The sequence below is a fragment of the Saccopteryx bilineata genome, chromosome 3 (assembly GCF_036850765.1).
Source record: "Saccopteryx bilineata isolate mSacBil1 chromosome 3, mSacBil1_pri_phased_curated, whole genome shotgun sequence".
NCBI lineage: Eukaryota > Metazoa > Chordata > Mammalia > Chiroptera > Emballonuridae > Saccopteryx > Saccopteryx bilineata.
Window position 1 is genome coordinate 306,096,186 of NC_089492.1, and position 25,927 is coordinate 306,122,112.

The window sequence follows — 25,927 nt, forward strand, 5'->3', positions numbered from 1 at the left end:
TCCCAACTCTAAACCGTGTCAGACAACTTGTGAGGGAACATGCAGGTCAGGTCTGGCTACAACCACACACCAGGAACACCCTCTGCTCCCTTCTTACCAGGGGATGGGTCCTACTCAAAGGCAGGCATCCCCCCCCACCATTACAGCAGAAATGGCAGAGCCCATACCAGGTACTACTCACTACCCTCACAGCTGGAAAACTGAAGGGACTGCCCAACTGGGCTCACCTTTCTAGGCTAAAATGCATCCCAAAAAAACCCAGGTTACAAGGGAAGAACTTTGTCTCATAAATCCCAAAGCGACCCCATTGGACCCACAAATATTCACCTTTCCCGCATACCAGAAAAACCAGCAGGTGAGTAACACCCCTTGTGCCTGTCCCCTTTCTGCTTCTCTATCTGACCTCGAGCTCAACCCCCCCCCCCCCCCCGACTGCCTCAAAATATCCTCTGTTCTCTCTGCTGCACCTCTCCCATTAAGGGTTCCTATGCTCACATTCCTCTGGGGCTCCTACCTAATGGGGTATTTAGATTCTCCTTGGGAGGCATTTTCCCAACTCCTAGATCCCAATTGTCTAGTCACTTTTCAATTTGGAGACCCCCAATTAGGAGTAGGCACCTTTATTCCTTTTTTCCTTCTGAGGAGTCTTAACAGTGTAAATTCGGACACCACGCTGAAGTCCTTTCCACCTCCTTTATATTTAGAACAAAATCTTAGTCTCACATACTCCCTCCTAAATAAACAAATCCTACTTTAGCTCAGGGTTGCTGGCTCTGACTCTCCCTGTCGTCCTCCGCCTACACTGCTGTTCCAGTACCTCTTGCTCAGTGGGACACCATTAAAACAACCAAGGCCGCACAGAACAAAGGGGTACTAGTTTTACTGAAGTGGCAAGCTCCCTTCTTCATAACTATGTAACTGCCCAAGCTTACCAAGCCTCCCTACGTTTCCAGACTTAGGCCAACAGTTAAAAAAAACGCACTCCTAGCCCTGGCCGGTTGGCTCAGAGGTAGAGCATCGGCCTGGCATGCGGGGGACCGGGTTCGATTTCCGGCCAGGGCACATAGGAGAAGCGCCCATTTGCTGCTCCACCCCCACCCCCTCCTTCCTCTCTGTCTCTCTCTTCCCCTCCAGCAGCCAAGGCTCCATTAGAGCAAAGATGGCAGGGGCGCTGGGGATGGCTCCTTGGCCTCTGCCCCAGGCGCTAGAGTGGCTCTGGTCACGGCAGAGCGACGCCCCGGAGGGGCAGAGCATCGCCCCCTGGTGGGCAAAGCGTAGCCTCTGGTGGGCGTGCTGGGTGGATCCCGGTCGGGCGCATGCGAGAGTCTGACTGTCTCTCCCGTTTCCAGCTTCAGAAAATAAAAATAAGTAAATAAATAAAATTAAAAAAAAAACAACAAAAAACGCGGACTCCTGCCTGATCTGTGCTGGCGCAGTGGATAAAGCGTCGACCTGGAAATGCTGAGGTCGCTGGTTCAAAACCCTGGGCTTGCCTGGTCAAGGCACATATGAGAGTTGATGCTTCCAGCTCCTCCCCCATTTCTCTCTCTCTCTGTCTCTCCTCTCTGTCTCTCCCTCTCCTCTCCTAAATGAATAAATAAAAATTAAAAAAACAAAAAACAACAAAACACGCACTCCTAACTCTCCCCTATAAAAGGGCCTGTTGCTTTACATACTCTCCTACTAAATCTAGTCAAGCTCCCTGTGCCCTAGCAGAACCTCAGGGAACGGTTTAGCTGGCCACCTGCCAAAAAGAGCACGCAGCTTTACTATTATTACTCTACAACGTCCCACCACACATTGGTCGTGACCGATAGACCACCAGGTGTCTCCTGAGGCAAACGGCCTATTCCTCCAACCAGTCCTGTTTCCCTCCTTTCCTACTTTATAAGCCCCTTCTTTTAATTCCTCTTATCCCTCCCTCTCCCTTTTCCCCTGGATCACCTTCCACCCTGGCATCCCCCTCACTTTCACTGCACCCAACAAGCAACTACCCATCTCTCTCCCCTTATTGGAGCAGGAATAGCATCTACATTATCAGTCTGTACAGCAGAACCCCAAGAAAGAAGCACACCTCCCTACCCTCTTTCTCACCTCTTCTCAATTCATCTCCCTCCCCCGCCTGACACAACAGGGAATGTTGTTCCTCTGCAGGGAGGACATTACCTTGGCCTTCCTACTGCCTGGGTAGGAGCCTGTGCTTTAAGATACTTCTCTCCCAATGGTGATGTAGCCCTCAATAACCAGTCTCTCCCCATTCCAGTGACTCAGCAACTCTAGCACAGAAGGCCAGTGCAGCTCACCCCTCTCTTGGTAACCCTCAAAATAACTTCGGGAGTTGGGACATGCCGTGGGCCAGCCACAATGAGTATATTCAGGTCCCAAGTGGGAATGGTACAGAATTAGAAAAAATAGACTTAAAGAGTTAAAAAATATAAAAGATGGGTTCAGGAGGGCCCTGCAATTCCTGCTAGCAGTAAATACCACCATAGCAGGGAACGAAACATGGCTGCCCACAGAAACCGCTATTTCTTTCTTACAGGGCAATGTGGAAATTAGTATACAGTTTCCAAGGCAACTCAAGAACTCCCACCACCAGCAGGAAGCAGCCATGGAAGACAAGAGACCTTCAGCCCTTTTCCATAAACAACAAAAAGCTGGAATGTTAGGGGTAAATTAGCCCCTGAAAACTCATATTCACCTCAAGCTGCCTGGCCTTCACTTTGAAATGTAGCAAAAGTTTACCTTCCCAGGAATGTCTGGAAAAGCTTGCCTGGGGAGTGACCTAACCATTAGGGGAGTTTAAATCACAACATTTGTTTGTAAAAGCCTAACCACAGACTCGGCTCCCAGCTATTTCTGGGAGACTGACCTCTTGGCTGTCTTCAAATTTTACCAAGGACACCAGAAAGAACCTCACTGATTAAACCTTAAGCCAGAACAACAAAAAAAAGAGAACCTGTGTCTCTGCAGCAGAATTGCCACGCTAAGTCAGTACCAAAGCCACAAAACCCACAATATGCTAATCTGAGTTAACCCGGTGCAAGGATCCCAAGGCAGCAAAGGCTTGTAACAACCCCTATATCTAAGGCTTGCTCCCGAGCTTGAGGCTGATGCCTGTCTGCTGGTCTCTGACCGCTTGTATGCTTCCATCCAGCTGCTTTTTAATTTTTATTTATTTTTCTGTTACACAGAGGGACAGGTAGGAAGAGAGATCAGAAGCATCTATTCTTTGTTGAGGCACCTTAGTTGTTCATTGATTGCTTTCTCATATGTGCCTTGACCGGGGGCTCCAGCAGAGCAAGTGACTAACGCCTTGCTCAAGCCAGTGACATTGGTCTCAAGCCAGCAACCATGGGGTCATGCCTCCCATCCCATGCTGAAGCCAGTGACTCAGAGCTCAAGCTGGTGAGCCCGCACTCAAGCCTCGGTGTTTCAAACCTGGGTCATCTGCGTCCCAGTTTGATGCTCTATCCACTGTGTCACCTCCTGGTCAGGCAAGGTGCTTTTGAAATATACTTTCATTTGAGAAAACACCAGCCTCCTATTTTCAGTTTGTCTCGCAGTTTCTACCTTTCACAAATTTTTTATATAAAAAAATTAATGGCAGATACAAACCACATTAAAATAACTTTTCTTTGTCTTAAAAAGAACTATATTCCTGGCCAGGGCACATACAGAAACAAATCCATGTTTCTGTCTCTCTCTTCCCCTTCTCTCTCTTAAATTTAAAAAATAAAGAATATAAATATTTTTATGCCATTAAACTTGTAATCCCAGATGAATCATATTTAGAATCCTACCCTCTAAAAACTGTTAACCGTAGACACTGTGGCAGGTGAGTAATATGAGGAGGCATCAGGAAGGACACAGATGTCCACGACAAACCCACTTTCCTATTGTGTACTGGAGAGTGCAGTCAATGCTTGAGATAAGAAAAAGTGCAAACTGCAAAGTAAGAAAGATAACTAAATGTATATTCAGGAATTACTTATTTAAAAGAGACTGTTGTCAAGTATTGTACTCTAATCCTCAGGTTATACAGAGACACCAAGTCCAAATGATTTTTCGAGGAGTTTATTAATTAGCCTGCTAGCTACATGGGGCACAATCCCAAATCATGTAGAAAGGCCCTACAACTCCATGGCTGATTTTATAGACCAAATCACATACCGGCTGGAGTAAGGAAGGGCTCTTGATCCCTTTGTCTAGAGGTATACTTTACTCTCATGACTTTAGGGTGAGTCCCAGTATAGGAATGCTTCATTAAGGTACAGAAACATTCTTTTCTAAAGGTTTTTAAGAAAAGAGAAGTGAAGAGATTCTCAAGGAAGTTCTATCTTCCTTGCTCTGTAGTTAAATTATGACTTATCTGACCCAGTTGCCCTTGTAAGTCAGGAAACTCATGCATTCTTCTCTTCCATTTCTCCATAGAAAGGGGAGGGGGGGTAGGAGGCCTCACTTTTACTCTTTAAAATGGCATTGCTAATACCAAGTTTTACAGTTCCTTGGTACCTTATCACAAGACCAGGCATCCACTAAGCACATATTCATTTAAATAGGTAGAACGAAGTGCATGCACCATGTAACTAAATTCATTCCTATATTTTTTGTTTTAGTGAGAGAAAGAGAGAAAAACAGACAGGGACAGATAGAAAAAAAGGAATAGAGATGAGACGCATCAACTCGTAGTTGTACCTTGGTTTTCATTGATTGCTTTCTCATATGTGCCTTGATCAGGAGGCTCCAGCGGAGCCAGGAACCCTGTGATAAGGTGCCAAGGAATTACAAAAATTGTAAACATTAGTATTTTAAAAGGAAGAGTCAGGCCTCCTTACCCCTCTTCTCTGAAAAGAAAAAAACCCCAGAGAAAGAGATTAAAGGGGCAAAAGTTAGTAACTAATCATAGTTCTCTGGAAGGATAAAACTTTTCTGGAAACTCCTTCTTCCTCTTCCTTAAGATCCTTTAGAAGACAATGTATTCATATCTTAATTAAAAATTAAGATATGGGCCCTGGCCGGTTGGCTCAGTCGTAGAGCTTCGGCCTGGCGTACGGAGGTCCCGGGTTCGATTCCCGACCAGGGCACATAGGAGAAGCGCCCATCTGCTTCTCTACCCCTCCCCCTCTCTTTCCTCTCTGTCTCTCTCTTCCCCTCCCACGGCGAGGTCCCATTGGAGCAAAGATAGCCCAGGCGTTGGGGATGGCTCCTTGGCCTCTGCCCCAGGTGCTAGAGTGGCTCTGGTCCTGACACAGTGACGCCCCAGAGGGGCAGAGCATCGCCCCCTGGTGGGCAGAGCATTGTCGCCTGGTGGGCGTGCTGGGTGTATCCCGGTCAGGCGCATGCGGGAGTCTGTCTGACTGTCTCTCCCGGTTTCCAGCTTCAGAGAAATACAAAAAATAAAAATAAAAAATTAAGATATGCACACTGATAATAACTCTTCCTCCCCTCCTGGAATCCTGAGAGTGACTTTACCTCTAAACAAAAGAATCACGAAACCACTCCCCTTATTGAAAAACCTGATTCTGTAACATTTTATATGCTTTCTAATAATCATCCCTCTTGAAATCCCTTTGTAAAGCCAGCAGCGAGGGCCACCATCACAGCAGCCCAGCCCATGCAGGTTCGCATTGCATTCGGACAGTCGGTAAAGAAACAACGGAGCCAAAAACTGATAGGCCATTTTCTTTAATCCTAGCTTGCACCCGGCGGGCAAGTAAAAACACACACTGGGCTCCAAAACCCACTCACATTCAGTGCTCACAAGGCCACTGACTTATCCGAGTGTCCTAGCATCAAAGGTTTCTAGCTCACCAGCCTTATTCTCCTCAGTTCCCCATCTCCTTCCTTATCCCAGATACAAACTCTGCACAAACTGGCATCTCACTCAGCACTCCGCCATCTTGGCTGCTTCTCCTGGCCACATGGCCTCTTTCCGCTGCTCTCTCTGCTCTGCTCCCTCTGCTCTCTCATGCTAATCATCCCAGGAACCAAGAGCATAAACTCCTGTTCTGCCCCCATTTTATAGTGTAGATTCATAACCTTTAATCCAATATACAAAATAGGGAAGTCTCTACTACAAAGTTACTTCTCTGAGGCATGATTGGATTGTACCGCCCCACATCAAAAAACGGTAGGAAAGGCTTAATCCCAAAACCAAGCCCCGGGCTAAAAGGATTCTGCCTGCCTTTAGCCCACCCCAACACACATTAATATCACCTGGGAGATGGCCTCCTCGTGGGTAGCATAATCTTTAACAAAGTGAGCATAATACATTTTATCTGCCCAACACCCTTATATGTATAAAAACTTGTAAACTAAACAAGCAGAGACAACACTTTTAGCAAAAGTATTTTCATTTGGCCTCTCTCCTTATCCTAAGCTAACCATTTCACTGTGGCGACAGGGATGGGGGATAGACACTAGAAGATTTGGGAATATCTTTGCTGGGTATGTACAATAATTATCACTACTGTGTTATCTTGTGGTGTAAGAGTGCTTTTTCCTTTTAATAGATCCTATAGATAGATGTTGCAAGCTTGTTAGTAACTATTGTACCATGCTCCCTCCTTACCCACCCAACCAGTACTTGATTTTGTATAAAAGAAAATCTAGAATTGTACAAGGGCCTATATGATTTGGGATCGTGCCCTGTGTAGCTAGCTGGCTAATTAATTAATTCCTCAAAAATTCACTTGGACTTGGTTAGGTAACTCGCAGATTTAATTGCAGCACTTTACAACCCCTTGCTCAAGACAGCGACCTTGGGCTCAAGCTCAATGACCTTGCTGGGGTCCCCAACTTTTCACACAGGGAGCCAGTTCACTGTCCCTCAGACCCTTGGAGGGCCACCACATACATGCTCCTCTCACTGACCACCAATGAAAGAGGTGCCCCTTCCGAAATTGCGGCGGGGCCTTAGTTTGGGGACGCCTGCCTTAGGGTTTCTAACCTGTGTCCTCAGCATTCCAGATGGAAGCTCTGTCCACTGCACCTAACCACTGGTCAGGCTAAACTCATTTCATAGACACTCCATCACTAGCAGTGGGGTCCATGTGGGCCATGGCCCTTCCCCCTCGCAAACACCACATGGAAGTATAGCCAGCAGCCATAAGGAGTAGAAAATACAACCTGGTCCCCAGAAGTTCCCAGGAAGTGTTCTGAGGAAAAGTAAGACTTTCCCATATATAAACCAGAATTTTTCCTGCTATTCTTAGTATTGCTTTGTCCTCCCACAGATGTACAGAGGAGAAGGGAAGGAGCTGTTTGGGTGTGGTTCTTGTTTGCCCTAGGGCCTCCAGCAGGCATCCCCAGTAACTAAGTAATAACTGGTTACATCTTTCAACTCTGCCTACTGGTGGTGTTTCTGGATTACCCAATTACCAGGTTGACATCCCCGGCCCGGAATTCCTACATTACACTAGCAATGGGAACTGGAACCACCACGTTTGACTAAAAGATAGCAGGACTTAATTTATACACTGTGGCCCTGGCTGGTTGGTTCAGTAGTAGAGCATTGGCCTGGTGTGCAGGAGTCCCAGGTTCGATTACAGGCCAAGGCACACAGGAGAAGCGCCCATCTGCTTCTCCACCCCTCCCCCTCTCCTGCCTCTCTCTTCCCCTCCCACAGCCAAGGCTCCATTGGAGAAAAGTTGGCCCGGACACTGAGGATGGCTCCATGGCCTCTGCCTCATGTGCTAGAATGGCTCTGGTTACAACAGAGCAGTGCCCCAGATGGGCAGAGCATGCCCCCTGATGGGCGTGCCAGGTGGATCCCCGTCGGGCGCATGTGGGAGTCTTTCTGACTGCCTCCCCGTTTCCAACTTCAGAAAAATACCAAAAAAAAAATTTATACACTGCATATGGGTCACCTTGCCATAGGGATGGATATTAAATAAAATGGAGATTATGTTAGCAAAGAAGAAAGTGTGATTGTGGGTCAGGAAATGAGAAAAAGAGTCCAGTGCTACATATTAAAAGCTGAGAGCAAGTGTTGGCAAATATTCTACGAAAAGGAACAGATATATATTTTTGGCTTTGAGGACCAAAAGTCTTGGTCCAAAGGACTCAGTTCTGACTTTGCAGCGAGAAAATGGCAACCAAAAGTGACCAATGGGTGCAGCTCTCCACTGCTTGCCCTGGGCTCTACCACCTTCTCTGAGGTTTATAGCAAAGCTATATGTCCCTCCACCCCAATAAGGGCATATCTGAACCAGAAAATATGTACAAGAATTCTTACAGCAGCATTATTCATAAGAAACCAAAGTACAAACAACATAAGTTTAATTAACAGTTGGATAAACTGCCCTATACTCAAGCGGTGGAAGGCTATGGATTCCGTTCCGTCCCAAACGCAGAGGTTGAAACCTCATCCCAACCACCACCCTGGGGTCCAGGGCCTCCAAAGCTTCAGCCTCACGACACTCTCTGGACCACAGACACTGACCACACACCCTTATTATTCCCACAGCGGGACCAGCCACTCTCATGTAAGGACCATCCTGACGAGAGAAACCAGAAGAATGCAAGAGAGGCACTGCAATGTCTGTGATCTTCACTCAAGCCAGTGATATCTGCGTTTCGCACTGAAGGAGGAAGGGCTGACTAGAAAGCTTGAAAACTAACAATCCACAGCTGTGGTTCTTGTTATCAGTTCCCTTAAATAAACTTGCAGCACAAACAAGAAGAACAGACTATATGACAAACGGTCAAGGACAAACGGTTCAAAACTCTTGTCACATGCCTTCCCTCCTGGAAACACAAAAGTCACGTAGGTGCCAATAAATCCTCGATCAAGTTGTCTGGGTGTCTATTATCCTCCGTTTGCGGCTAATTCCTGCTACACTGTGACCCTTAAATCCCAAATTTGACCCTGATATCGCCATCATCTTAAATGCTTCCACCCGTTACATACAGAGTGAAGGGCAAAGACCATGACAGTCGGGACACCGTAGCTGCTGTCTACGGACTTTTAGTCGCTATATGATCCCAAAGCTAATGAAACCAAATACAGGCAGTCACCTGCATCCTCCGAAATACCTGCGAGTTCCTTCCACACGACTCCTCCCACCCCCATCCTTCCAGGTTCCACACTGCGCCACTTCCACCCTGAGATACCAGGTACCCTGATAGAAACAAACCTTTCATGAAAAAAACTTTTCAGAAAACAAAAGGACAACTGCGCACTGGCCTGGTTTTCTGCAGCCCGCGTAAAGTGTAACTTTGTACTTCCGCAAACTAATCATCCTGGGAATGTCCCCCAAATTGATCGTCAGGCTACGGCGACCGACGAGGATCTGAAGCGCTGGAAAAAACGCGGGCGATTTCCCTCGCTCCGCTGGGAGGCGGTGTGTCCCCGCCCGCTCGCTCGGCGAAGGTGCATTGGAGGCCGCCATGTTGGGAGGCCTGACGCGTAAGTAGTAAAGCAGCCCTGTCGGAGCCTGTAACCTGGGGCGGTTGGAACGTCGGAAGATCCTCAAATTATTTTGTTTCACGGCACTTTGCTTTTGGGGAATACGAGTGTATTCTGAGAGACTGCAGTTTCCGGAGGCAAAGTACCCCGGGAGCTGAAACCGCTGGGTGAGCTCGGTAAAAATGCCATATGGCTATAGTATTTTTAAAGTTTTTATTAGAAAACTATTTTAAAAAATTTTTAAGCCTGACCAGGCGGTGGGGCAGTGGATAGAGCGTCGGACTGGGATGTAGAGGACCCAGTTTTGAGACACCGAGGTCGCCAGCTTGAGCGCGGGCTCATCTGGTTTGAGCAAAGCTCACCAGCTTTGGACCCAAGGTAACTGGCTCGAGCAAGGGGCTACTCGGTCTGCTGAAGGCCCCCGGTCAGGGCACACATGAGAAAGCAATCAATGAACAACTAAGGTGTTGCAACGAAAAACTGGTAATTGATGCTTCTCATCTCTGAGTTCCTGTCTGTATGTCCCTCTCTCTCCCTGTAAAAAAAAAAAAAAATTTTTTTCCCTAAATGTCCAGGAGTTCAAGTGTTAGTAAAACACCAATGAACTCCTACAGAGAAAGGGTCATACATCCTGTCAAGGCACACAAACGGGGAACTGCTAGTGGAGTTATTGGTGCACTAACTGGTTTTTAACAACAGAAAAACATTTGGGGAAGTGGGTGCCCTGAGGCGGCCATCGCCAACTGGGAGAAAGAGCAGCAGCACAAACTGAAGTCGCCGTGTCCGGGCCTGGCTCTGAAAGTGAGACCAGCCACGTTTTGGGGCCAGTGAAAAAGGCCCAACCAGAGCTGAGAATCCAAAAATATCATGGTCTATTTCTTTTTAACAAGGTACCATGATAAGCTAATGGGGTACCGTCCTTTCAACAAAAGATGCTGGGATAATTGTGTATCTAGTGCCAGAGAAATAAACTAAGACCCTAACTCCAGCCATAAACAAGAATTCAGTAAAATAGATTCAGATCTAAGTATAAGAGGTTCAAGTATAAAACTTATCAAATCAAATGGGAGAAATATTCAGGAACAGGTTACAAAAGCAAAGCATGAGAACTTGGAGCTTAGGCTTTAAGAGGGTGTCAGAAGTCCACATGCTCCAGACAGAGCCACCCTGTGTAGCCCACATTAATGCATACTTTTTGTGTGTGTGTGTTTATATTATTTTAGAGAAAGAGACAGAGTCAGGAGACACAGAAACATCAATCTGTTTCAGTATGTGCCCTGACTGGGGATAGAACCAGCAACACTCGCACTTTGGAAAAATGCTCTAAGCCAGTGGTCCCCAACCTTTTTTGGGCCACGGACTGGTTTAATGTCAGAAAATATTTTCACGGACCGGCCTTTAGGGTGGGAAAGATAAATGTATCACGTGACTGAGACAAGCCTAAAGACCGAGTCATAGACGGATGTAACAGCGAATCTGGTCAGTTTTTAAAAATAAAACATAGTTCAGACTTAAATACAAATAAAACGGAAATAATGTAGGTTATTTATTCTTTCTCTGCGAACCGGTACCAAATGGCCCACGGGGGTTGGGGACCACTGCTCTAACCAACCAAGAGCCATGCCTTTTTTTAATGCATAACTTTTAGATAACTCCAGTTAATGTCCACTAGTTCACCCACAATTGTATTATACCCACTTAATATTACATATATACATAAAGATGTTGTAATATGGAAATATTTATGAGAAGGTAAAATTATATCATAACTTTTTTTCCATTTTTTTTTAATTAGCAAGAGAGACACACGGAGATAATTGTGTCGTTTTAGTTGTTCATTGATTGCTTTGTCATACGAACTTGTCGAGTGGGGGAGCCTCCAGTGGAGCCAGTGAATTCTTGCACATGCCAGCGACCTATGGGCAGAAGCCAACGACCATGGGATAATGTTAATGATGGTGTGGACTCAAGCTAGCAACACTACGCTCAAGCTGGTGAGCCTCCACACCAGCCAGATGAGCCCATGCACAAGCCAGTGACCTCAGGGTTTTAACCTGGGACCTCAGCTCAATCCACTGAGCCACCACCTGTCTGGCGGTCATTTTTTTTCCTTTTAGTTCTATTGATATTTAATTCACATATATTAAAACTATTGTTAAACTTTAAAATTTTTCATATTTATGTGAAAATCACTACATACTACTATAAAGAATTCCCATATACCTTCATTAAACTTCTGATCATGTGAACATTTTATACCATGATACATTTGTCAAATTGAGAAATTAATGTTGTTTTAATGTGCAACTAAATCAGATTTTACTCTGATTTCACAAGTTTTTCCACTGTTGTCCTTTTTCTGTTGCAGTATGTACCTACAATTATTTTTTTTTAATTATTTTTTACACATCATGTTTCCTTGATTTTCTCTATTCTGTGACCATATTCTTTTACTCATTTATGTTGTCAATTAATTTAAGACATACTCATGAGGTATTTTGTATATTAATCCATCTTTTGGGTTGTACTAAGTTTGTCACATTAAAGAGTGGAAATGCATTTTGGAAAAGACACCTCAGAATTGAAGTCTTTATCACAATTAACTAGGGGTAGAAAATATAAAAATGTCTCACAGCTAATCTCCTGGAAAAGGTAATATTTGCCAGGTTTCTACACTGAAAATAGCAAGAACGATTCTAACTAAAACAACCAGGGTACAGGGACCCATCGAAAGATTTCAACAATTATATGTACTATCAGTATGGATAGTACTTGTAAAACCATAAACGTACATATAAATGGAACAGAATAGAGATCCCACAAAAAGACCTGCACAAATCATATATGTTTGTGAAAGGTAATAAGGTTTCAGTGGTGGAAAAACCACTTTCCAACAAATGATGCTGGAACACTTAGAGGACCATTGGCATGTGTGACTGACTGACTGAATGAATGAATAAATACATGGAATCTCAACACACTCATCAAAGAAGTTTTTATCTGATAAAAGACTAGTATCCGCATCATAGAATTCCTAAAAGTCCACAATCCTAAAAAACATGAAAAGATCTTGAGCAGACATTTCCAAAGATAAGGAGATGGCAAATGAGCATATCAAAGGTGGTCAAAATCATTTGTTCTTGGAAAATTACAATTTATCACAGTGATGTAGTTGATGCAAGTACCCAGCTATTAGAATTCCTGGAATTTTTATTATATCAGGTGATATCCTAACACCTGAGTCAGAGGCCATGGAGCCATCCTCAGAGCACAGGGCCAACTTGCTCAACTTTTAATCAATGAGAGTATCTTTCCACATTTCAGTATGTACAAATGAAGTCTTTTCTGACAGATTGATGATATTCCATGATGTAAAAAAAAATAGATATACAGGAAGACAGGGACAGACATGAAGGGACAGAAATGAAAAGCATCAACTCATTGTTGTGGCACTTTAGTTGATATTTGATTGTTTTATCATACATGCCTTGACTGGGGGGCTCCGGCTGATCTAGTGACCCAATGCTCAAAGCCAGTGACCTTGGGTTTAAGCTAGAGACTTTGAGGTCATGTCTATTATCCCACGCTCAAGCTGGGTTGGGGCTTTAATCCAATGACCACGAGGTCATGTCTATGATTCCATGCACAAACCGGTGACTTCGTGATCAGCTGGTGATCCTGAACTCATGCTGGCAACCTAGGGTATTTGCACCTGGGTCCTCAGCATCCCAGCTCAACACTTTATCCACTCCACCAACACCTGGTCAAGCCATAAGGCTATCTTCTTAAAGCCTTCACCACAATGCCTGACCTATGAGGTGTAGTAGTGTTGACCTGGAATGTTGAGGTACTGCTTTGAAATACCAGGTGTGCCTGGATCAAGGGACATATGAGAAAGAACTTCGAGAAGTTGGTGCTTCTTGCTTCACTCCTACCCTGCTCCTATCTCTTGTTCAAATCAATAAATATTTTTTAAAAAGAAGGCTTCACGATAATCACTGCATCTGTATAGCTTCTCTGTGTCAGTTTGCATACATATACTGTACCTATAATACTCTTCATGGAGAAGCCTTTCCCCCTCACTGCTTATTCAGTTTCACTAGGACTCAACTTACTGATACACACTGAGAGGACTCTTCTTGGCAAAGCCTTTCCCACATACACTACATACATAGAACTTTTATCCCATATGAGTCCTTTGATGTAAAATCAGTTTGCTCTTCACTCGGAAGTCTTTTCCACAGTCACTGCATACATATGGCTTCTCTCCCGTATGAATCCTTTCATGTACAGTCAGTTGGCTCTTCACTCGAAAGCCTTTCCCACATTCACTACATACATACGGCTTCTCTCCGGTGTGAGTCCTTTGATGTATAATCAGTTGACTCTTCACTGGAAAGCCTTTCCCACATTCACTGCATACATACGGCTTCTCTCCCGTATGAATCCTTTGATGTACAGTCAGTTGGCTCTTCACTCGAAAGCTTTTACCACATTCACTGCATATATACGGCTTCTCTCCCGTGTGAGTCCTTTGATGTACAGTTAGTTGGCTCTTCACTGGAAAGCCTTTCCCACATTCACTGCATACATAAGGCATCTCTCCCATATGCATCCATTGATGTATAATCAGTTGGCTCTTACCTGAAAAGGCTTTTCCACAATCACTGCATACGTGCGGCTTTTCTCCTGTGTGAGTCCTTTGATGTACAATCAGTTTGCTCTTCGCTGGAAAGCCTTTTCCACATTCACTGCATACGTATGGTTTTTCTCCTGTGTGAGTTCTCTGATGTACAATCAGACTACTCTTCACAGTAAAGCCTTTCCCACATTCATTGCATATACACGGTTTCTCTGTAGAATGAGTTTGCTGATGTACAGTGAGCGCTCTCTTCATGCTGAAGCCTTTCCCACATACACCACATACATAGGGCTTCTCTCCTGTATGAGTCCGTTGATGCACAAGTAGCTTGCTCTTTGCTGGAAAGCCTTTCCCACACTCACTGCATATGTATGGTTTCTCTCCTGTGTGAGTTTGTTGATGGACAATCAGGCTACTCCTCACAGTAAAGCCTTTGCCACATTCAGTGCATATACATGGTTTCTCCGAAGAATGAGTTCGCTGATGTATATTGAGAGTTCCCTTCATCCTGAAGCCTTTCCCACACATACTACATACATAGGGCTTCTCTCCTGAATGAGTCCGCTGATGCACAAGCAGCTTTCTCTTCACTGAGAAGCCTTTTTTACATTCACTGCAAACATACGGTTTCTCTCCTGAATGAGTTTCCTGATGAATAATGAGGCTGTACCTCATTGAAAAGCCTTTTCCACATTCACTGCATCTATACAATTTCTCTCCTGTATGAGTTCGATGATGAGCAATAAGACGACTCTTCTCGATGAAGCCTTTCCCACATTCACTGCATTTGTAAGGTTTCTCTCCTGTATGAGTTTTCTGATGTTTATGGAGATTAGACTTTGTAGAAAAGGTCTTCTCACATAGACTGCATCCATGAGGTTTCTCTCCTGTATGAGTTCGATGATGAGCAATAAGAAGACTCTTCCTTAGGAAGCCTTTCCCACATTCACTGCATTTATATGGTTTCTCTCCTGTATGAGTTTTCTGATGTTTATTTAGATTAGATTTTGAAGAGAAGGTCTTCCCACATAGACTGCATCCATGGGGTTTCTCTCCTGTATGAGTTCGCTGATGATAAATGAGCTGATACCTATAAATGAAAGCTTTGCCACATTCCATACATATGTAAGGTTTCTTTCCAACATGAACATTCTGATGTATATTCAACTGTGCTTTATTGAGAAAGGTTTCAACAAAATTATTGCATTCATACTGATTCAGTCCTGTATGAATTATCTGATGTTCAGTAAAACTGGACTGTCCGGTGAAGGCATTCTCACACAGACTGAATCCGCATGGTTTCCCTCCAATATAAATTCTCTGATAATCAGTAAGCTGTGCCATATTGATTAAGGCATTCTCACATTCAGTGCTCGTGTGGGCTTTCTCAACATTATGAGTTCTCTGTTGGGGAATGACCTGGGACTTGTTTTCGATGGACTTGGTACTGGGATGCAACCTAATTTCAGTGTAGAATAGTTCATGGTTACTATGCAGAATGGACGTCCCATCTCCATTCAAGTGAACAGAGTTCTTTAATTTAAAACTTCTGGTTTGGTTTTCAAAACTTGATTTTGATTTTAAGGGTTTTTCGCATATCTCCAACATATCACAGTTCTTCCTCAATAGGAAACAGCTTTCACTCTGATTTACAATATTTGCAAACATATCATGTTCACAGCATTCTTCCCCACTTTTATCAATGCTTGGAGCTTGAAAGTGACTCTGCAGAGGCTCATTAACTTCCCAGAGTTCTAGGAAAGAAAACAACAGTGAATCATTCTGTAGCCTTTCATAATCTTAGTTTGAAATAAAACTCTTTACCAAATACCTCTGGGTAAAGTAACTATTTAGTGATAAAGCTTTAGTGTTATTCAAATAAGAAATATATTTATGGACTCGACTACAGTTCTAGACACTGAGCCTGTATAACAGTTGTAACTATGTGATAAAAGCATATTTTGTTTTAAAGAAAAAAACATTTTTCTTCTTTACTTTCTCTATTTTTCCTGAGAGAGAAGAAGTGATAATGAGGCAGACTTCCACATGTGTCCTGATGAGGATCCACCTGGCAACCACTTCTGGGGCCAATAATCAAGTACCAAGCTATTTTTAGCACTTGAAGCGAACACAACCCAACCAAGTCATCCTCAGTGCCAGGTACCATGCTGGAACACATCAAGCCATTGGCTGTAGGAGGGAAAGAGGGAGAGAAAGGAGAGAGAAGCAGATGTTTCCTTCTTCTGTGTGCCCTGACTAGGAACCAAACCAGGGACATGTATATGCTGGGCCAACGCTCTATCCACTGAGCACCAGCCAGGTCCAACAAGAACCCTTTCAATAACTACTGAGTTTATGCTGGTACAGTGATTTATCACAGGATTTCTACATAGTGTCTGGATGCAGTTGGGCAAAAAAAATGCCTTCCTGTAGCTCTTCTCTTGCTAGGAAAATGTGCTCACCCCATGCGCTTGCAAGTTCTTCAACCAGCCATCCGTTCCTAAAAAATCGAACAAGTGGCCCTGGCCAGTTGGCTCAGTGGTAGAGCATCAGCCTGGCGTGTCCAAATCCCGGGTTCGATTCCTGGCCAGGGCACACAGGAGAGGCGCCCATCTGCTTCTCCACCCCTCCCCCTCTTCTTCCTCTCTGTCTCTCTCTTCCCCTCCTGCAGCCGAAGCTCTACTGCAGCAATAGATGGCCTGGGCTCTGGGGATGGCTCCTTGGCCTCTGCCCCAGGCGCTAGAGCGGCTCTGGTCGAGACAGAGCGACACCCCAGATGGGCGGATCATCGCCCCCTGGTGGGCATGCCAGGTGGATCTCGGTCGGGCATGTGCGGGAGTCTGTCTGACTGCCTCCCCGTTTCCAGATTCAGAAAAATTTAGAAAAAAAAATGTATTTGATCTTTGTCCACAGTTATTGACACTGAGTTTGTAAAACTCTCATAACCTATTAAGTGAGAGTATCTTTCATTTGACAGAAAAGAACTCTTTCAAAAGACAGAGTTGATGCTAATGAAGAGACTGAGCACAGGGTTCCTACATGGCCTCAGGATGCAGTTAGTTACCAGAAGGACCAAATGAGTGAAAGGTTTACTCTCAGACCCACCAACTGTCCTCTTGGAAAGAAGCAATGGCTTAGAGTTTAAAGCTCTATAAAAATTATTATTCATATCCAACCAGTTTCTGGGTTAGGGAACACATTCATGTGCCTGCTCTATGGTTCACCTCAGTTCCATGGGCAGAGAGGTGCCTATATTTAGGAATTCTTCAGACCTTGTCCTATATACCAATTCACCTGTCTCTTTTATAATAAATGAGTAAAAATTAGTATTTCTTTGAGTTCCGTAACCTGCTCTAGCAAATTAACTGAATCCAAGGAAGGACTCATGAGAACCTCCAATTTTAGCCAGTTGGTCAGAAGCGCACATTACAATCTGGACATAAAAACTGACATCAGAAGTAGAGGAAGTCTTGTGGAACTGAACTCTTACCTTGTAGGTTCTGACACTAGTTCTAGGCAGATAGTGTCATAATTTAATTAATTTATAAGATACCCACTTTAGTAACTCTAGGGAACCTAAAGCAAAGAAATAAAGGCCTGATATCAGTCTGTGAAAGATAGTAAAGAAGCATGGAGATCTAAGTAATACAGAATGTCAGAAAATGCAGGCCAGCGCAAAAGTAGGTTTTCAATTGTTCATATGAGAAACAATAGAATAAATAACAATATAAGAATAACCTCTGGGTACTAGCCAAATGGCTCAATGGTAGAGCAACAGCCTGGAGTGTGGATGTCCTGGGTCTGATTTTGTCAGGGTACACAGCAGAAATGCCCGTCTGCCTCTTCACCCCTCCCCCTCTCTCTTCATTCTCTCTCATCCCCTCCTGTAGCCATGGTTTGATTGGAATGTGTTGGTCCCGGGAGCTGAGGATGGCTCTATGGCCTCGACTCAGGTGCTAAAGTAGCTTAGTTGATAAGCAACTTTGCAATGGCCCCAGATGATAGACAGAGCAACACAGGGGTAAAGGATCCAGGTCGGGGGGCATGTGGGAGTCTGTCACTCTGCCTCCCCACCTCAGTTAATAATAAAAAAGGAAAATAAAGGTTACGTGACTTGAGCCACTGGGTAGGGCAAATGCCTATTAGTAAAATGAGGAAAATCACTTAAGTCCAGAATAAGTAAAATCTGTAATTCATTGTGAAACAAAGTTTAAGATTATTGCACAACCAAGTACAACCAAGGGAACGTGTACATCTTAAATAAGGTCTTATCTGAAACAGTAGCATGGATCTCATTAACATACAAAAAGCAAGATTACTAAATAATACAGTGTTTCAAAACATGTAGAATAAAAGGTGAGGCACATGGTTCTGGAATTCAGTAAAGCAACCAGAGAGCACCAAACACTAGGCAGTGTGATCAGGTGCACTCGCAAAGCCAGGTGGACAGATCAAATACGTGGTGAGAACGGGTGTGGACCCTCAGCATCTGATTTCCAGAAAAGTGTAACAGACTGAGGAGGGTTATCGTATTCCAACCATGTGCCGCCATTCTTCATTCTGCCAACACCCTAACCCTCCCAGAACACTATCTCCAAGCTGGACAAGAGATTCTGAAATCAAGTCACAAACTAACGGTCTTCCTGGAACACAATGTCCTTCCTATGTTCTTACATCAAGAGGGTGGATGACATGCAGTCAAGTGCTAATTCAGCAGGCACGGACCCACCATCTGCGCACATACCAAAGAAAAGACAGGCCCTGAGTCATTACTGGTGAATAACCTGTGACTCCCTTAGATATCCTGCCTGATGGATGTGTCTTTTTCTGTGTGTGTATTTCTCCGAAGTTAGAAGCGGGGAGGCAGACAAACTCCCCAATGCATCCAATTGTGATCCACATGGCATGTCCACCAGGGGGCAATGCTCTGACCATCAGGGCTTTGCTCCATTGTGGAAGGAGCCCTTCTAGCACCTGAGGCGGAGGCCTCGGAGCCATTCTCAGAACCCGGGAAATCTTTGCTCCCATGGAGACTTGGCTGTGGGAGGAGAAGACAGAAACAGAGAGGAAGGAGAGGGGGAGGGTTGGAGAAGCAGATTAGCGCTTCTCCTGTGTGCCTTGACCAGGAATCGAACCAGGGACTCTTCCCCTCCTGTACCTAAGGTTCCAGTGGAGCACAGTTTGCCTGGGTGCTGAGAAAGGCTCCATGGCCTCTGCCTCAGGTGCTAGAATGGCTCCCATTTGCATGGGAGCAATGCCTCCCATGGGCAGAGCATGGACCCCTGATGGTAATGCCCAGTGGATCCCGTTTGGGCACATATGAGAGTCTGTCTCTCTGCATCCCCGCCTCCCCACTTCTCACTTCAGAAAAATACAAAACAAACCAACCAAAAAAAAAAACCCCACCATGAAAATATGTACACATAAAATGTTGCAAAATTGAGTATGGTGATGGTTGCACAACTAAATAAATATACAAAAACTAATTAACTTTTCAGTTAAATAGCTAACTTATTATGTGAATTAAATCTAAAGAAAACAAATATATGAGGTAAAATCAGAAGCTTTAGGAAAACAAATGCAGCGATAACATCTAACAATGAAGACAATCTGATTTAGACAAACTCAGAAGGATGGCACGTGACGCACACACACGTTAGGACCTCGTTTACACTCGAACTCGTGTAGCATGTTAACAGGAACTTTCCTTGTTATCAAATGAAACAACACAGAGCTTTATAAGAAAGCTAAAAAGAAAAAATAAACAACAACAAAAAAAGAGAACTCAGTATAGAGAGAACATCTCAAGTGATGTCACAATGGAAAGAATTTACAATGTCTAGTGCAGAAAAGGAAACTCAGGGTAAAAAAAGAATGGAGTTCAGGAGATTCCTGCTCTCACATGGAAAAGGATAAGTCAGAGGCCAGCTGCCGTGGCAATGAGTACACCGCACAGGAAGGAAGTGGGTATTAGACAATATTAAAGAGATGTTAATGTCGGAGTCCATCTCACAGAACAGAAAAAGGTTCACTTAGGGGAACTGCTGAAACATTCAAGACTGATGAGAACTGCTTATGAAAAACGTTTGAAGGAGGTGGACAAAGAACGACATAAATGCAGCATGAAAACCAGGCTGTCACAGGGACACAGCCTCCAAGGTGGGGCTGAAAGTTATGAAGAGAAATCGCTATTTCCAAACAGGGCAGGAAGGCGCAGCAGTTAGAAGAATGTGACGAATTCAAAGTACTGTCTTTCTAGAGAGGCAAGAAAAGTAAAATTTCATAGCAAGAAAGGGGGAAACAGGCAGAGACACTGAGGCCGAGCACAAAGAACAGAAAGATCTGAGAATCCTAGGAAGAAGAAAACTATGCAAACAAAACAAGATGTAGAAAGAATAAACAGGGATCATTGCTCTAATGAGAAAGAAAAAAAGGTACGTTTTTCTTTGGTTTCCTCATTCACTGTCATGGCTCTGACACCTTCTCTGACTCCCTGGTCCCCCACCTTGCTGGTTCTCACTCACTCACCTGGATAGAGCAGATGTTGGGGTTCATCCCCTACTGTCCACGGTTCTTCCCCTCGCTCCAACTTGGAAAGCGCATCTGGTTTGCAGGATTGATACCCTGCTCAGAGGGAAAAATGACACAAGACTTAAACTTACTGAACTGGGCTGCGGTCAGTCAAGACGAACAATGTTACATTTCAGGGAATGAACACGCTTCACATCTGTAACACAAAGTCTGTTTTCTCAGGAGGCAGAATGGGATACCTTCTTATCTGAGGTAATGGAAGGATCTGAGGTCTACCTTTCAGAGAACTGTAGTTATTCAAGAGAGTTAAGCAACTGAGGGGAAAAAAGCCACTGACAGACACCTTCTAAGTGACACAGGGGAGCTGTCCTCACCCAATGACACCAGATGGCTGTAGTTCTCCAACATCACGTCCCGGTACAGGTCCTTCTGATCGGGGTCCAGGAGCTGCCACTCCTCCCGGGTGAAGTCCACAGTCACATCGTGAAATGTGAGGCATTCCTGTATCAACACCGTGCTGGCTAATGGTGTGATATGCTTTCGATGATATGAAAGAAATGTTAGTTTTTCTGCACATTTTCACTTTATATGATACATCTATAGAGTGAAAGAAGTTTTCTTTTGTTGTTGTTTTGTTTGTTTATTTATTTATTTATTTATTTATTTTCTGGACGAGCCAGTGAGAGAGTAAGAGGGGGGGACAAATAGAAACAGACAGGAAGGGAGAGATGAGAAGCATCAATTCTTCGTTGTGGCACCTTAGTTGTTCATTGATTGTTTTCTCATATGCGCCTTGACCAAGTAACTACAACTGAGCAAAGGACCCCTTGTTTAAGCCAGCGATTTGGGCTCAGGCCAGCGACCTTCAGCCTCAAGCCAGTGACCTTTGGGCTCAAGCTAGTGACCATGGGGTCGTGTTTGTGATCCCACGCTCAAGCCAGCAACCTCGCACTGAAACCAGATGAGCCTGTGTACAAGCTGGGCACTTTGGAGTTTCTAACCTGGGTCCTCTGCATCCTAGTCCGATGCTCTATCTGCTGCGCTACTGTCTGGTCAGGCAAAAGAAGTTTAATTTTAATATGCAGTTGAATAATCACTGTTACGGTTAGGTTTATGGGTCCTCTAAATCTAGACCCCCTTCAAAACTCAAATTCCCCTCACCCAACTTCTCACTATGGCAACATTTTCATTAAGCATCTGCCTCACCCACCCTCCTTCTTCCCTTAAGGAAATGGCCCACCCTGGGATGGTTCTGAGAAATGTCTGTGGGACAGGGTCATCCGGAGGAAACTGAGAGTTGGGAAAAAGAGACAGTCTGTGATTAAGGCAACAAATCAAGATATACTAAATCTAAGCATGTGCAGGCGCAGGCACCCCCATGGCAGCAAAGGCCTGCAGCAACCCCTATATCTAACGCTCCCTCCATCCCTGCAGCTCGGAGCTGACACCCTTTGTTGGTTTCAGCCCACTTGCATCCAGGTGCTTTCAAAATAAACTTTCCTTTTGGGACAGACTAGCCTCGTGTTTTTGGTTCAGCCCCCATGGTTTCTGCCTTTCATTCTGGTGCCAAAACCCAGGAGCTATGTGTCAGAGACAAGTCAAGGGTCTAAAGCTGACCCCAGCAGGGGTGAGGTTTCACACCCGGTGACTGGTAAGAGGTATCACCCCATCTCAGGCTTACCTCCAGATCTTGCCTCTCTTGCCCGTGGAGTTGAGAGACTGGTCTCCCTGACCCTCTGGCCGTGCCTCCTGAACCCACCAAGAAGGGAAATTCCCTTTTCCTACGCAGAGACCAACCGAAAACCAGACACCGGGATCTGCCATCTTGTTTCAGCGCACCACATGCACACCAGGCAACAATCACATTCCGGTGAATGAATGTAGTGGCTCTAAAATCATAAACTTTCCCAAACCCTCCTGCACCTCTCATTCCACCATCCAGGATGGTCCATTTCAAACATTCAACGTTGTTCAGAGGGCATTCAGGCATTTGCCAGGCATTGGCCTCCGGCTGGACTGCCCTACAGCGACGCCTGGAAAGCAGCCAGCCTCCATTTCCAGGGGCCTAAGGCAGCGGGGATGCCTCCCTTGTCCAAACGCTCATCCCTCCACATCATGGGGAACTCTCAACCCACTATCCCCAAAAGACAACCTGTATGGGTTGCCTCCAAAGAATCCTCCAAATGCTCTCAGTCTTATACCAGATCTTAGGCCAGTGATGGGCAATCTTTTCAGCTTGGTGTGTCAAAATTCACCAAAAAACCAAGCATAACTCGGGTGGTGTGTCACTTTGAGAAAAAAACCATAATTTGCGATATTTATTCTTTAAATAACAAAAATGTATAATTGTAATATATAACTGTATTTAATAAACCAAAAACTATATATTTATATTTAACTTACCTGCTTAGTGACTTCTTTGTTCATCTGTCAGTCGGTTTCTTTTGTAGGTCTTGAAATTATTTAACTTGTGTGGGGTGCCGTGAACTAAGATAAGTGAGGGGGAGGGGGAACTCTTTAACTAACCTGCCTATTAGTGACGTTTTTGTTGCTGAATATCATTGGCTAAATCTTCAATTGAAGGTTGGTATTGTGTACACTTCAAGCCCAAGCAAGCACTATTAACTTCATCTGTCAATCGTTTCTTTTCTAGGTTTTGATATTATTTAACACTTAGAATAAGGTCTCACAAAAAAGTACGTAGAGGGAGAAATTGTGAGTAAAGTCATTGCTATATTTTTCAGGGTGCTAAGATTGTCTGGTAATCGGTTCCAGGCACTCCAAATTTCCTGTTTGTAGTGGCACTCCTCTTGATTCTCCAAGCGGCAACTTTCCAGATTCTCAAGATTTGACCTCAAGTCGACAAACACCTGAGCCCAGATGCTGTCTTGAAATTCTGCAAGATTCACCTTATGTAAATTAAGATGGCTGCCACTATTTCTAATGGCAGGAAATGGCACCCCTAGCACAGGCCCTCGCCTCTCCCAGCCTCCCAGTCATTTATCTCAGTAATGGTCAATTAGAAATCCACGACACCCCAGAACAGTAGATTGAATGATGGTTGCTGTGGTTATGTGGTTGCTGGTAATGCGATCACAGAGCCACCAGAGATGCGTCCCCCGCGGCATTCCGCTGCTCCGCCGGCCGGAAGTGAGATCCAAGATCCCCTAACGGTCTAACCGGAAGTCCTAAAAACAGACGCTCTGTGCTGGCATTCTGTTGTTTTGGCCTACAGACGTCTGGCACAGAGTGTCTACACTACAGCAAATGTTTTTTCTCGGCAACTGCACTTGGTCGTGCAGGAGCCGAGGATGAAATATCCTTCTTGGCATGCGGCCCATACTTCTCTGGTATGTGGCCAAATGCAGCCGCGTGTCATCGAAAATGGCTACGCATGTCAGTGCTGACATGCCTGTCATAGGTTCGCCATCACGGTCTTAGGCTGTCAGTGAAACGAAGTGTCCCAGATCCCCTATATCCAGGCCTTGCTTGCACTCAGATCACAACCCATTGTGTGATTCTTGCTCTCCCTCTCAAGTGTTTCTTCTCCTCTTAAAACCGAAGCATCCCCCTGACTTGGAGGACCCTTCTAGAGTTTCCTCCTTTGATCTTCCCAAGCACAGAGTCCCACTCCCGCCTCTTCTTTTTGCTCTCTCTGCTCCTAAACCTCCTAATTCCCAGGATGCAACCTCCTAGCAACCAGAGCCCCCTCCCTATTCACTATGGCCACTGTCCCGCACCTCCCCCTCCCTCCAGGTTTTCCCACAGGCACAGCCATGGACCCCTTCTTCACCAGTGCAGACCCGCTCTGAGATGATCTTCAGCCCTGCTTCCTCCCCTACCTCGGCCACCATCATTGAGATCCCTTTTATGGAAGGTCGCTGGGTCTAGGGCACTATCCTACTTCATGACCCTTTTTCCTTAACTGACCTATCGCAGAGAAATACGACCTGAGACCTCTCTAGTGCAGAAGGGCAAGTAGTCCTTCACATGAATTTCACTTCCCAGTCTGCACCCAGTATCCGGCACAAATTACTAAAGCTGGAAAACAAACCTCAAATTCCCCAAAAAGACCTTTTAAACTTGGCCTTCAAGATCTTTAACAATAGCGACAAAGAAGTCCCAAATCACAAACTAGCTCACTTTCAAATGTTAGCCTCTGCCATCAAGAGCCCACAGACTGAATCCTGGAGCACTAAGGATGATCCGAAAAGCAAAAATTATCCTACTAACACCCAGCCAGGTGCTTGCTGTAAGTGAGGCAATGACGGTCACTGGGCCAGCAAGTGTCCTCATCCAGGCCTGCCCTCAAAGCCTGGCTCCCTTTGCAGTTAGTTGGCCCCATTGGAAGTCGGACTGTGATTGCACCTCTCTAGGTAAGACCCTCATCTTTTCCTAGGCTGGCTGACCCTTCCTTTCCAGAGCTGACAGGCCTGGCCCCTGAAGAACAAAGGTGCCTGGGGATGAAATCCCACATCTTCTGAGCCTTGAGCAAAACTTGATGGTGGCAAGTAGGCCAATTTTTTTCCTTATAAATACCAGGACAACTTATTCTACTTTTCTGGAGTACAAAAGACCCCTCCAAGAGTCTGCAGTCTCTGTTGTTGTTCTTGTTTTTTTACAAAGATGGATAGAGTCAGAGAGAGGAATAGATAGGGACAGACAGACAGGAACGGAGAGAGATGAGAAGCATCAATAATCAGTTTTTCGTTGTGACACCTTAGCTGTTCATTGATTGCTTTCTCATATGTGCCTTGACTGTGGGCTACAGCAGAGTGAGTGACCCCTTGCTCGAGCCAGCGACATTGGGTCCAAGCTGGTGAGCTTTTTGCTCAAGCCAGATGAGCCCGTGCTCAAGCTGGCAATCTCGGGGTCTCGAACCTGGGTCCTCCACATCCCAGTCTAACGCTTTACCTATCCACTGTGCCACCGCCTGGTCAGGTTGTTGTGGGGATTGATGGCCAAATTTCCCCACCCCTGTCAACCACACTCCTACAATACATGCTAGGATCCCTCCCTTTCACACACATCTTTTCTTTTTTTTTTTTCCTTTTTGTATTTTTCTGAAGTTAGAAGCAGGGAGACAATCAGACAGACACCTGCATGTGCCCAACAGGGATCCACCTGGCATGCCCACCAGGGAGCGATGCTTGCCCATCTGGGGCATTGCTCTATTGCAACTGGAGCCATTCTAGCATCTGAGGCAGAGGTCAGAGAGGCATCCTCAGCACATGGGCCAACTTTGCTCCAATGGAGAGAGAGTCAGAGAGGAATGAGAGGGGGAAGCATGGAGAAGCAGATGGGTGCTTCTCCTGTGTGCGCTGGCCAGGAATTGAACCAGC

At 45.0% G+C, this 25,927-nt stretch overlaps 1 protein-coding gene across 1 annotated transcript in view; it reads right to left on the reverse strand.

The window, feature by feature from the left end:
- Positions 1-25,927, reverse strand: part of LOC136332049 (zinc finger protein 615-like) — a 64,781-nt gene that overhangs the window by 22,228 nt on the left and 16,626 nt on the right. Inside the window, 4 exon segments of the mRNA XM_066271303.1 lie at positions 13,577-15,808; positions 20,583-20,678; positions 20,960-21,122; positions 21,587-21,634. Of these exon segments, the coding sequence (XP_066127400.1) occupies positions 13,577-15,808; positions 20,583-20,678; positions 20,960-21,122; positions 21,587-21,634 (2,539 nt within the window).